Here is a 13,588-nt window from a genome sequence, read left to right as displayed (position 1 = left end):
CTGAAGCACCACCAAAAGTGAGTGTCTTCTGTGGCCCATTAGGCTGCGCCAATGATCGATGCTTCCCCCCTTTTCATCTTCTGGATCATCACAGTAAGTACTCAGCATGTCAAGCGTAAACCCATTTGCTTTTTGGCAGGGAGGGACGGCGACAGTGGAATTGCGCCATCCCCAGACGGAAGCCCACCTGTGTCAGCTGGCTGTCCTGGAGAACTTTGCTGAGCACGGCCTGTACGTGAAGTTCAGCAATGAGGAGGCTGAGCAACTGGAGCAGGAGGCTCTGGCTCTCGCCTTGGCCGAGTCGACCAGGGAAGCCAGCATGTTGAGGTGTGGCCACTCGTGTGCTAAGTTGTTTTCTTTCGCACTTGTCCCGCAGCCGGGTGTTGAGTGCTTGAACCTGGTGAAACCTGGAGGAATAGAGTAGAATGAAAGGGCTTGGTACAGGGAAGGAGATGGGCAAACTCAACAGTCATCCCTGGCCTCCACACCTTATTCCAAAGATGAGGCCGAGCGCATTGCAGCCGCCCTCATGCACTCGGAGCAGCAGAAAGCACAGCCTCAGCAGCGGGACGTGCAGGCTGGGGGGCATGCAGCGCCTGTCAGCAAGGCCCCACCAAAGCAGAGCAAGTCTGGCGGCTTCAAATCCCTCTTCAAGCGCAAGAGTAAGCGCTGTCACTTGTTTGTGCAAATTTTAGAATAATGTCAGCAACGCGTCTGTTGACTGAAGGGAGATCCAGTTTGACATATATGCCTGAGCGCAGGCAAGGATAAAGGTGCCAAGAATGTTGCACCAGAGGACAAATGCGTTATTGCTGCTCCAAATCCCTATGGTCCCGCTCCTCCTACAGAGGTGTGCATGTCCCTTCCCATGAGCATGCAATCTGGAGATATACCGTCAGGGCTTGATTTGTGCATTCCGCAGTGGCGCAACAAGTACTTGGACTATCTTGTGCGATATTGAAGTCTGCAGGCCTGGTTCCAAAGGGACTGATAAGAGAGTGTGTCTGGCAGAAGCGGGAACCAAAGAAGCAGCAGAGCTACACAGATGTTCTGCACACTGCGAAGGCTCTGAGGGCAGAGCTGCAGGGCAACCTGGCCCAGTACAGGTCCAGGAATGCATCACTGGAGAAGCAGGCGGCGCTCCTGGAGTCTCGCCTGCAGAAGGGACCCCCGACGTTGGAGGCTGCTAATGCCCTTGAAGCCGCCAAGACCCAGGTAATGTTGTCAGCAAGCTTTGCAGCCCTGCATGTGATTGCAGAGCACAAAACACATCCCAGAGACATTGTATTCAGAGCTGGAAGCGAAAGTGTGTCGGTGTTCTGCAGGTGGAGACTGCAGAGATGCAGCTGGACGTGATAGAGGAGGGCATTGAGGAGCTGACCAACATGGAGCGCTTTGTGCTGAAGACCAAGCCCCAACAAGCCCAAGCCAGTGCCCTCTCGGTGCGACACTCTCTCTTTCGCGCGCGCGCGCTCTCTCTCTCTCTCTCTCTCTCGCTGTGCCCTTGCAGCAGCTCATTACCCGGCTCTGCAGCTTCACTGTCAACACCATTCACGATCACCTCAACAGCCTGTCAACACTCCTGCAGTAGTTTGTTTATTAGCTGATGGACCTGTCACACCTGCCAATGGAGGCAGTTGTAAGACCAATGCATATGTATGGCATGTTTGAGATAGTTGATCAGTGGTGCCTGCACATTGCAGGATGAGGTGGTGCGCCAGCTGCTGGCCTGCCTGCATCATGTGGCTGTGCCGACAAAGGTGGTGCAGCCACACGCCACGCCTGGCAGTGCGGCGCAGCAAGAGGCCACTGCGGCGCTGGTGGGGCATTGCAGGGAGCAGTGTCACAGCGCAAATCCAGTGCCCCTGCCCTCCATCCCTGAGGCCTCTCCTTCAGAGGAGCTCCAACCCTCATCCCACCCGCTATCTGAGGAGGTACTGCGCTATGTCATGCTTATGCTGTGCTAACGTACAAAAGATTGGCATCACATTCCTTGAAAGCAAAGAGCCGCTTTGAACTTCTGCAGGGGCATAGTCGGCTAAAAGATGCACGTTCCCAATCTGCAGATTGTGGACGATGCAAAGCCTGCGGTTCCAAAAGGAGCAGGGAGCCAGCCAGAGCCCCCACCCCTACCTGTCAAGGCAGCTGCGCCTACTCTTGTTCTTGAGGATTCTGCCCCTCAGCCGAGACCAGCACCAATTGAGGCGGTCAGGGATGTTCCCGAGCCTCAGCAGCCAGCACCTGCTGCTGCAAGAGGCTCTGAAGCGGCGACAGAGACAGCTGCAGAGGAGCTTGCTGGAGCGCCCCAGAAACAGCATATGGATATGGCCCCGTCAGCAGACATACACGTTGACACAGCGGCTCCTGGGGCTCAGAACAGGGACGACGAGGACAGGGAGCAGGGCAGGCAGGCAGAGCCTTCAGCAGCAGAGCCTGAATCAGCTGTGCAGGAGCAGCCTGCCAAGGAGCAGGCTCCAAAGCGGAAGAAGGGATTCTCCTTCCTCAAACGGGGAAGGTGCGAGAAGAGCACCCGGCTATTGAAACAATTGCCATACCTCGGCGGAAACCACATCTTATAACGCATCTTATAATTGCAATACATAAAGATTTGGCTGTATTTCTGCATGGGCTATATTGTGAGCTTGATGGTTTGCACGCCTGCACGCATGCAGCTTGCATGACTTTAACAAAGGCCTGGGCTGTGGTGACGCAGGCAGTCAGAGCCCCAGGCAACGCCGCTGTCAGCTGACGCCATCAGGGAGGCCAAAGACAGCTCGCCAGAGCCAGCGCCAGCGCGTCCTGAAGCCCCAGAGGAAGCCCCGCCTGCCCAAGACACCACTGTGCCGCTCCCACAGCAACAGGAGGCGGCAGAGCCTGCCGTGCTGGAGAGTTCCAGATCTATCGGACGTCCGGTTGCTGCTGCGGTGGCGCAGGCTCCGCTTGTGAGCGCCGATCAAGCAGCAGGAACGGCCTTTGCTACGGAAAGCAGCTCACAGGAAGAGGCGGTGAGCATGGCAGCGCAGCCAAGCACTGCTGAGTCAGCCGGGGAGCCTTGTGTGGGAACACCGTTGGGGCAAGGCAGTGCAGGCCCAGCCGGCGGGGACTCGGCGGCAGTCGAAGCGCTGCCAGCGGCCAAAATTCTGCCAGAGCAGGACAGGCCTGTGCTTCTGACTCCCCGCACACCGCGCGAAGACGCAGGTGTGCCGTACACTGTTCACGTATGAAAGGACAGAGCTGTAATGCAGAGTACCACTGATCTAGCTGCCTTGACATCACTCTCTTCTTTGGCTTGTTCATCTTGCGCTTTTCACCGATTCCAACGAGTGCATGTTGCGTTGCATGTTTTGCTTTGGTCGTCCACAGAAGATCTGAAATGTTGGCATTTTGGCAGGCGGCTCAGCACCGGGGTCTGTAGGGAAGCGGGTGAGGGACCGCGCCAGCTCGCGCCTGAGGCGGCACATGCCAGGCAAGGGCGGCGGTGCGCTGGCTGACGCCGCCACCCCTGCTGAGCGCATCAAGCCGAACCCTCAGGTTCCTGACTCTTCTCTTCTGTGGCAATAGAGGGAGAAGGGGGATCAATGCGCGCTGTGCGTGAGCTTGGTCATTTGGTGTCAATCTGACACCATACGTGACTCAGATGTCCACATGCAATGCAGATAGAGAAGTGCATCTCGGATGTGAGGTGAGTGTTTGAGCTTGCATGTGCTGGTAATACAGGTTGAGAGCCTCTTCAGCGAGCTGTCCAAGGCGATCCCTTGCGGCTTCATGACGCAGGACTTCAGCAATGCAGCTGAGGCCTCCACTGACAAGAGCGTACACTCGGCAGCTAACCTCTCGCCCGAGCAGCTCGAGGTATGTCAGATGCACCACCAACTTGACTTCTGAGCTATGACAAGATTTCAGCCCTGTTGTGCATTTGCTTCTCAACAACAATCTGAGGAAGTATTTGTACTATTGGATTTGTCATGAACATGGTGCTGTGGCACTCTGCAACTCTTACAATGAGCCCTTACATCGGGCCTCCACTTTAGAAAGTACTGATGTGTTGTTTATTTGCTGTGTTGCAGCTGGTGAAGTCGGATGCAGAGCGGCATGCTTCGCTGATCACCAGCCTGTCGAAGGCGATATCAGACTTTACTGCGCCCGACATGACCACCCTGGTGGAGTATGTGAGAGACACCAGTGCGCGGCTGGGGGTCATCATGGCCAATGAAGCAGCCGTCCTTGAGCAGTTTCCCACTTGGCCCCAGGTAAGCTTCTGCTCCCCTTGTCCGCTGGCATGAGATTGGCTAGAACTTTCAACAAGTGGGAAGCGCTCCGATATCAACACTTATACAGAAAATGTCCAACAACTTACATTGGCAACCTTGTGTGTGTTTTGACTTCTAGAATGGTGATGTTGGGTGACCAGTGTGCATGCTGTGCTTCAGGGCAAATGGGACTCTCTCTGTGAGGCGGGGGAGGCCTATAGCGAGCTGAGTCAGTATGCGCGCAAGGAGAAGCAGTGGCTTCTGCAGCGGGTGGGCTTTCAGTTCTCCCTGCACACCTGTGCAGAGCCCAGAGGCCCCTTGTTTTTAATGGCATGCATGGAGGACCATCCCTCTGTTGCCCAGCTCCTCTCAGCACAACATGGCTACGTTGCATAGTGCCATACTTGGATCTGGCAGGTCCATGAAGGTGTAGGACATGTAGCAGCCTTAACGTGCAGACACACCTTGCCTGTTCTGGCAGGAACAGCATACAATGTAATGATACCTCTGATGTGTTATCGTGCGGAGCAGGAAGCGATCTGACAAGGCTTGTGATGTGCTGCAGGGGACATGCGATGAGGAGGTGCAGAAGATCGAGGCATTTGTCGACAGGGTCCGCAGCAGGACGCAGCTGCTGGAGGCAAAGCAGGGCGCGTCTGAGGCCCACTGGCAGCTGCAGGGCATCCCCTGGGATGGATCTGTCTACCGCGCCGTGCGCGTCAATTCCCTCCATCTCGCAACCCTCTACATGTCACGGTGAGCCTTGCTTGCTCCAGACAAAACTGCCAGGCGCTTGAGCGCTGGACTTTGAAGCTCACTAGCTTGCTGAGCAGCTTGGTTCTTGTTGACAGGCCCAACAATTCTATCAGGCATGGCGTGGTGACGGAAGGCTTGGGTGTGATCCATGCGCAAGGGCCTTGGAGCGCAGAATCTGGCACACAGAATGCGCTCAGTAGTTTTGCACATCTAGCAGAGTCGTGTGGGGGTGACATGTTGGAGAGAATTTTGTGGTTGGCTATTGTGCAGGGTGTTGTTTGAGGTGGCGAGCTTGGAGAAGGAGGCTGCACTGCCGCACCAGGCCTGCCTGCGCCACTTGGCCGCCAGCATCCGTGTGTGCCACAAGATCCATGACCTGGCTGGCGGCTTCGAACAGGGCCAGTCGGAGCTCTTTGACAAGGCAGGCCTCCTTCACTGACGCGCCCCTGACTGGTTTATTTGTGTGTAGCACTTTTGCAATTCCAAGTGATGGTATGGTATGTTTCTCATGGCATCTCCACGGTGCTGTGGCCCTGAGATGATCACGTGTGATCTTGCACAGGTCCGGCGCCTGGCAAAGTATTACTTGAGGGTGATGGACGCCTCCTGGTTCTCAGAGACGGACCAGCAATAACTCTGCAGAGAGATTTTAGAGGATATGGACATTGGGTGTGTGAGCGCTGCAGCCTCAACATCGGGCAAATCTTCTGGATCCTGAACTCGATGGTGAAGATCATATCGTATGCATTTTGAGGATTGCATCACGCTATCCACTGCCATACTTTGGGTGGCATGCCCGAGAGGGGAAGTTTCATTCAGTGATTGATGTGCAACACAAGATGCGCATGGTGACATTGAACGGGTCCAGTTGCAAATGTCTCACAGATACACGTTTGAAATCCAGCCTTTATCTGTGCAAACCCATCTCTCAGCTTAGCTCATAATTGGCTGTTGAGGCCACATGTAGCTACAGACACTGGCTCTTGCATTCTGCACATTCAATGAGTATTCTGGCAGGTAGCAGGCACCTGTGTGCTAGCAGATGAATGGCAGTCGACATCACAGCATGGCTATCCAATGACTGCAATCCAACGACTGCCACTACAATATTGATGACCAGACTGGACCTTTGCTCTGAGGCTTCTTACGGATGTCTTCAGACAGTGCATGCAAGCACGCGTGTCATCTTGCTGGCAAAGTCTGCGACACTTGGGGCATCACTCACACTCTTTGTTCTCTCCATTTTACGAGGCTTCAAGCTGTGTGGGGTAGAATGCACAGTGAGCTTGGGGAGGTCCCCGAGTGCACTCGGAGCCCCGCATTGTTTATTGAGTCCAGCACCGCCATCTTCCATGCGTGTCCGCAGCAGCGCTCTGCAGTTCGCAGGAGGCGCCACAGCATGAACTCCAGGGCCAGATAGCACAGGCAAAAAAAGCTCATCAGCATCTGCGCGACAAGGCAACCTCAGGGAAATTAGACATGTTCACAAGCTGTCCAGACCTTTAGACTTGGAGCATGCGATGAACACCAGAAGGACACTGTGACAGAGAGGACAGTGAACCTGCAGGAAGGGGATGAAAAAGCTTGTCAGGCCTGTTTGCTAGGGCGTCCTTGGTGGGGGCATAGCTGCGGTAGAGGAGAGCTATCAGCCGAAAGATGCTCGCGGCCACAAAGTAGTAGAAAGCCACGTCACGCTTGGCTTGGAATCTGGCTGACCGCTTCCCAAAGTTATATCGCGGATGTCATCTGCGAACACAGGCAACATGCACGTTTCAGTCTACAGAGGGAGCACGTGTGCAACGTGCAGATTCAAGACATCAAGAGGGCCTTTTTCAAGGACAATTGCGGTAAATGATCTGTGTGTGAGCCATAGGCAGATCCTCCTTCACCAGATGTGGGTTAAAGCAGAGCATTGCTTGAGGATGAAAAACATCTCAGCTGTTCCCTTGACCTGTTGCTGCCCATGGGCCTTGAAGCACAAGACGACAAAATTTAGTTGGGTGACCTTAGGCAGCTGCATTCAAGCACTGTCAGGAATAGTGTGGGCACGAGCCAGTATGCCAGACAGGGCTTAAAAATTCCACAAAAACATCAGCACCTGCTGTTGAGCACTCGAGAGACAGGGCTGCTTGCTGGCTGGATGGTGTTCCGCGTGGGGTGCCTGCACAAAGAACCTGACACGTGTGCATGTATGAAGGCGTTCTGAAAGTCATACATGACTGCACTCATGCTTTTCACAGTTGGGCATGCTTGCATGCATGCCATCCCTTTCTTGGCAGCAGTCTATCATGAAGTGGAGGTCTGACAGCCATCACACCTTCCCTGCAGATGTCCACTCCTGGCACCTTGGATTGGCATTAAGGAGATAAGCTTCGTGTGAGGGAAAGTTGCCGGTCATGATCATGGATAAGGTGCCAGTGGCCTGTCACCAATTAACGTTGATGCCGTACACACATGCCTCTAAGGAAAACAAACCAAGTAACCGTCTTCAGATTCGGGTCGAATGAATGAGGGATGATCGTTGTACAACATGTACACATGTGCCAGCAGCCGAGCCAAGAGCAAAACACCAACAGCCCCATCAGCAGGAAAGAATGACTCTCTGTTGTCTGATCCAATTGGAGACCAAGAACAGATGTGTTCTGCTCTTGTCACTGATGACAAAGCTGCATTTCGGGTTTGGATGAGGGGCAGCACCTGCACCCACTTGATCCCGTGAATGTTATCGTGCTTAAGCAGATTGTCACACGACTGCAGATTGTCTCCCCGAAATGCACATATTTCAAACTACACATCTCCTCTAGGCTCTCCTCTAATTCATTTACATCTCCGAAGATTTCTGAGGGTTGATAATGTGCTAAAAGGAAGCTGAGTGAAGCTGCAGCTCAAGTCTTCAGTCTCCAGCCAGGAAAACTTTCTCCTAAACATCAGTCCTCGATTTGAGACCAGTAGTATCTTAGAACATCCGGCTAGTACCCTTGACCATGTGGATCCAGAGCTGTTGTCCTTGGATTGCCGGCACGGCACCTCATCTTAGAAAGATCTTAAAATTCCATGCATATGCTGCTTCAAGCTGTCCCCCATAAATGCCATATGCATGCATCAACAGACAAGACCAACAACGCTGCGCAGAAAGATTTCTCCAAACACAACAACACACAAGATATATACATGGAAACAATCTCACAGCCCCCAGCCCTCACGAGGAGGCTCAGATCTCAAATGCCCAGTGTTCGCAGTCCTGTCTTGTTATGCATTGCTTCAACACTTTCAGATGCTACACCTTCCCCTTCCAGGTCCATCTCCTGGTTATCACGATCTCAAGGACCATCCCTTCCTGAGAGACAGATTTTGAGTCTGAGATATCCATTTAACAGTGGCTGCAATACCTCGGATGCCCAAGCTCTCGCGCATATGGTTGCTCCCTGCCACAAGAGCAATGCAGAAAGATTTCAATAAAATTCCTCCATGAAGTGGTGCACAATTGCAAGTCTATCAGCAAGGTACTATTCGTCGGCACAGATACATGTGTATAATGCTTCTATTCTGTCTAGCAAAACATCAGAGTGGGCATAAAGGGGAAAGAATTCCTCACCTTTGGGAGGTAGCTGACAAAGGAATCAATAAATGAATAAACGAACATCACAATTATAGCTGCACTTTGGATGAGTTCCTTCTTCTGCCTCGGAGATGCACCTGGTATCACACAATCAGCACCAAGTATTGTACAGGGTTTCACAATTAAGCCATACTGAATAGAGTCCTGGGTTGATGTCCATAAGTTGTCAGTGGATGGCGCAAATTTGCCAGTTTCGTACGAACTGTGGGCTTTTCTTGTGAGGCTGCTCATGTGCCGACTTGAAATTATTCACCGAGCCAGATTCCTACAACTTTCATTGAATGGTCAATCACAGGGCACTTGTGCCAAAGACGTAAAAAAGTTGAACTTGAAGACTCAAAATGTGGACTTACGCTGGGCGCAGAGCTACTGAATCGGTCGCTCTTTTGTTGCATGAAGGTCTTTGGCTTGCATTGCCTGATGTAGACATGTCGGCGATGGCGTACTACTGCAAGTTGATGCTCTGGGGCATCTGCAAGCCTGCAACATCTGGCAACTTGACCGTTCCACATTGTCAGGCAGCAACTATTGAAAGGCACTCCTGTGGAAGCAGTCTGGCAAAATTCCAGACCGACCCCTGAGCCCATTCAACATCCTTCATTCACACAAAGACTTCACAACCACAGCTGATGCAGACATCGACAGGTCCTGACTAAGGGAAAGAAACTCGTGTGTTTTATGATTAGAGAAAGTCTCAAGTCTTGGGAGTCCCAAAGTTGGGATAGTTGAGAAGCGGTAAAAGCTGCAGGTGCTCGGACAACCAGCACTGCGGAGCAGGCAGGATCGATGATTCTGCATGCCATAAGGACTTCTAGGCCTATAATTGTTTTTGGTGAGCACTTCTGATTGTTGACGATCGACAGCGGCTTGAGCTTCCGGAAGGTTGATATGAAATGAAAGCTAGGGTTTGGGGTGATGGCCCAGAGTGGAGTCAAGAGGAAGTGCAGGCAACCAAGACTGCACCTATGCTAGCTGAAGGTGTTGGAAAACAATAAAATGCTGTGAGTGACTCAATCGATCAAGCTCAGGATCCCTTGTGGAGAAAAGGCTGGCGAAAATACTTACATGACTAGCTTCGGAACAAGAAAACGCAGACGTGGCGACCATCGCAGGGCTTGCAATCCTCAAGAAGTGTGCCCAATATTTTGGAAGGGTCCATCTTCATGTTCTTCTATCTCTTATCCTCCGGATCGAAGTACTGGAATGATCTTGACTGATATGGTGCCAGGCACTCACGCTACTGGCCGGTCATCACTTACGAGGATGGTTGCAGCACTCGCTTGTTGCCCTTGAAGTTGATGCAGCAGTCTCAGATCTACTGGACAGCGCTTGCTTTGGGGAAAAGTCTTCCTACGCAGGTAGGAAGAAAGTTGGCTCTGCCAGTGATGCGCCAGTTTGCGTCACTCCGTGCTCTGTTGTTCTCCAGTGTCGGCAAATGTTTACGATTTGATGACAGCTCTGTGTGCAGGAGAGGATACATCAGCCAACATACTTCCGGCACAAGCTGATGTAGCTGAGCAAGAAAATGAAGCAGAGATAGCCTCAGAGCCTGCTCTGGCCATTCTCTCGCCAGGAAGCACGAGCACCTGCTTATGGGGTGCTCTTCAACAAGTGGGGAGGCTGGGGGCACTTGATATCTTGCTCCCTGTGGAGGTGGCTGGAAGAGTCAGTGCAGCTCCAGGCATTGCATGTCTTGCCCCCGTCCCCAGGCAGCAGCTCAGTTTCAGCAAGGAAGCCCCTAACCAGGAGACAACAGGGCTCAATGCTGACCCTGAAGGTGCAGCGAGCAGCAGCTCATTTGCAGCTGAGAAGAGAAACAGGAAGAAGAGTAAGCATGCACCAGACAGGCAGCCTCATGGGAGTCTGCACGCGACCAAAGAGGATACTGGAGAAGAGGTGTATTCAAAGTCTAAGAGCGGACAGATCATATTGAGCCTGGAGGAAGCATTTTTCCTGGTGTATGCGCTGAAAGCATTGACAGTCTCTCCGACTCCAACAGACGTGTCAGCATTGACTTGTGAGGTACTGCCCATTGCAGAATTCTTCACTGGGCAATCTCCAATACCGTGTGTCTAATTGTTGTATAGCCCTCTTGTGCACTTGGTCTATCTGGACACTGACCATGGATGGTTGCAGGAGCTGTGGAGAACCTGCGTGGGGCTGAAGCCTGACTTTAAATTTAGCTACATCCCATTCCACCACTTCAGAAGCAAGGTGATGGCAGGACTGGCAATAACACAGTCCAGACGGAAGTTTCTCTGTTGATACGCTGATGCTGTTGTGGTGTAGTCTTCAAAGGAATGATAATCAGAGTAGGGCTGCTATCAAGTCATCGTGCCAGAACAGGGTAACTGAGGAGTGGGGTGCAGGGATGGGTTGTCCGTCCAGGGGCTCAGTACGGGGTGGATTATGTGCTCTACAGCAAGCATCCTGCAGAGGCCCATTCCAGCTACTGTTTGTTGTCTCTGATGGGCACAAAACACCCCAGCTTGCTGTCCTGGAATGACGTTGAGGCGGCAAATCGCAACAGCAGCCAGGCAAGCTCCCTCAGACAGCCTGTGGTGCTACATCTGCATGCTGCAATTTCCTTGGGTGTCATCTGGTTCCTTCATGATTGCATTTCAGCTTCACCATTTTCATATACATAGTGCCTGTTGCTGATCTCTCTGTCACTTGCTCAGAATGGTAAGCAGCTGCTCCTGCTATATGTAGAGGAGCAGCCAACAACGGACCAGGACTTTCCCGCTTGCCTGTCTAGCGTAACGGTAGGAGTCCTGGCCACTGGACATAAATTGCAGGGACAATATGGTTGTGGCTTTTGGAAGCCTTTCTGGAATTTCTCAAGCAAAAGAATGACTGCTGCATTGGTACAGGTCGAGGAGCGGCTGGTGGAGCGGTGGACACCTTCGCACAAGGATTAGGATCTTTTCTTACTGATCCATAAATGTGTCTGGACCACAGCCATGGCAATATTGTAAAGATGCGCCGGCACCTGAGTCAGAAGATCATCTTCAACGTTTCAACAATACGATAACCCATGCAAAGCTTCAAAGGCACTATGAGCATGGCATGTCACACCTGTGCAATGTCAATTGCATACACCTCCTTGAGGTGTTCAACGTAGTGCTATTCGCCAACCTCGCTCCCTTGAAGGCCCTGATGCAAGTTAGGTTAGTTGCATCAGGGCCTTCAAGGGAGCGAGGTTGGCGAATAGCACTACGTACACCGCGAACACAATCCCGGCTATCAAAACATATGTCTGGGCGGCGAGCCTGTCCTTTTCAATCGCGACGGCCATCTTCCAATTTTGTCAATCATCTCACCTGCCAAACAGAATGAAGTCGCGTGTTCAAATAATCATCAGGCACTTTTGCACCACATGCATCAAGAATCTTTATTCAAGAGTGCCCAGGATAAGAAGAATCTTTGTTCATCTTGTGAGAGAAAAGAACAGAGCTGCAAGGAAGAACGAGAGCGTGGCAACCGCGCCGACGAACTCGTCCCGGTTGTGCTGGAGTGATCCACCACACACATCAGGGCCACACAATTTCCAGAGCCAATGAAGACATCGGGGCTCAATAGAAGCCATTGGTGTTGGAGTTGAAAGAGCTCATTAGGTGAAAATGACCTACCGACCAATAGGAGAGCTCTGGCTCGTCTGGGGATCTGGGCTGCTAGACCCTGGGCTGCTAGGCCTTGGGCTGCGCAGCGGGTCGACCTGAGGGGGCACCACATGCACGACTGAATTCTTGCTGCGGCCATGGTATGTCATATGCAGCACTTGCACATATGCCTCTCCCAATGCGCACATAAAGTGACCAAAGAGGGTGCACTGGTACAGCAAAGGTGCAAACTGGTGGAAGGGTTGCACAGAAGCATACCCGGTGTGTCCTGGTTGACAGATGCGAGCTCCTGAGTCTTGGTGTGTTCTATAACTTGACGCTCTGCGACAGAGAGCCCGAGGGTGACTGCACGAGGTCGTGATGCTTGCAGCCAGTCTCCCTACAAAGAAACGACGTTAACGGGAAGTGGTGGCCACATTCTGATCTTTGAACGGGCGCGTTCTGAATCGATCACAGTATGAAGAGGCGATGGAATACTTCAAGACACAATTTTGTGGACATTTCCATCTTCTATTCACGCATGACAATTGGGTCACGGTCCGATACCTGGATGACATGGAGATGAACTCGATACGCATCAGGTCTGCGCTGCAGGACGAGAATGTGATCAAAATCGTCGATGGAAGTGCAAAACTTGGTTCATTCAAAGATGTCTCGAATATAATAGAAGGGATTCGCCGTTCCGGGGAGTCAATGCTGAGACATGCGCGTAAAATGAGGGTTTGATATTAGGGCTTAGGGTTTAGAAACGTTATTTAAATCCATGTTTTAGCTTCTCCGTGGTGTGGGGATAGCTTCAGAAGTCGAAATTAGCAGGGGACTCTGAACTAACCAGGGCACTCTATATTAAATAGAGTGGACCTTCGAACTAAACTCTAAATCTCTATTATGCACTGATCCATGAAGTTGCCCTCGTTCTAAACTCCCACACCAATTTTCTATGGGCCACAATCCACTAAACCCCGCATATTCGGGGCTTTGTCCCGGGAGTTAGCCACCTGGCTGGAAGCGCGTCTCTTGTTCATCCATGCATGCTATCCTCTAATTGTACTGCTGAGGTCTGTTCTTCTGTCAGATGAATCCTGCTTCAGGGTCTTAGGATGAACCGACCTTGGCATTCTCTCTCCTCCATACGTCAACAAGATTGATCAGACCCTCTGTTGGAGGTGCTTCTTGTTTCTTTTTACATAGAGTCGTGACTCTAAGACGTGTGGAGGAGTTGTTGAGCTTTAGCCGCATACCTCTATCGCTCTTGGAGCCCTATGTGGGAATCACTGAATCGGATTCTTCCTGCGGGGAAACGAAGCATATGGGAAATGAAACCAAGACCTTCGTAGCAG

General features: G+C 52.0%; 2 protein-coding genes across 2 annotated transcripts; both read left to right on the top strand.

Annotated features, from left to right (window-relative positions):
• The first annotated feature begins 2,715 nt into the window (after positions 1-2,715).
• On the top strand, positions 2,716-5,923 carry COCSUDRAFT_53920 (hypothetical protein). The gene is made up of 8 exons (XM_005646475.1): positions 2,716-3,198; positions 3,392-3,531; positions 3,718-3,852; positions 4,068-4,250; positions 4,431-4,520; positions 4,816-5,006; positions 5,277-5,427; positions 5,569-5,923. Exons 1-8 carry the CDS (start codon positions 3,012-3,014, stop codon positions 5,638-5,640), a joined length of 1,149 nt encoding a protein of 382 aa, XP_005646532.1. The 5' UTR covers positions 2,716-3,011; the 3' UTR covers positions 5,641-5,923.
• Positions 5,924-9,886: 3,963 nt separating this feature from the next.
• Positions 9,887-11,546, top strand: COCSUDRAFT_83489 (hypothetical protein; the record flags this gene model as incomplete). The annotated part of the gene is made up of 6 exons (XM_005646585.1): positions 9,887-9,994; positions 10,540-10,626; positions 10,765-10,839; positions 10,995-11,183; positions 11,319-11,390; positions 11,499-11,546. Coding segments are annotated over 6 exons (579 nt in total), but the record flags the coding sequence as incomplete, so codon positions are not given.
• Positions 11,547-13,588: the final 2,042 nt, after the last annotated feature.

Source organism: Coccomyxa subellipsoidea, assembly GCF_000258705.1.
Source record: "Coccomyxa subellipsoidea C-169, whole genome shotgun sequence".
Taxonomy (NCBI): Eukaryota; Viridiplantae; Chlorophyta; class Trebouxiophyceae; family Coccomyxaceae; genus Coccomyxa; species Coccomyxa subellipsoidea.
The sequence above is the reverse complement of the archived record's forward strand: the minus strand, read 5'-3'. Positions and strand labels throughout refer to the sequence as shown.

Bases quoted from the DNA above. Each gene is read 5' to 3' on its own strand.
- COCSUDRAFT_53920 (XM_005646475.1), top strand. From the start codon at position 3,012: ATGGCAGCGCAGCCAAGCACTGCTGAGTCAGCCGGGGAGCCTTGTGTG. The intron at 3,532-3,717 runs GTTCCTGACTCT...CTGGTAATACAG, and splicing joins GCATCAAGCCGAACCCTCAG to GTTGAGAGCCTCTTCAGCGA. The intron at 5,007-5,276 runs GTGAGCCTTGCT...GCTATTGTGCAG, and splicing joins GCAACCCTCTACATGTCACG to GGTGTTGTTTGAGGTGGCGA.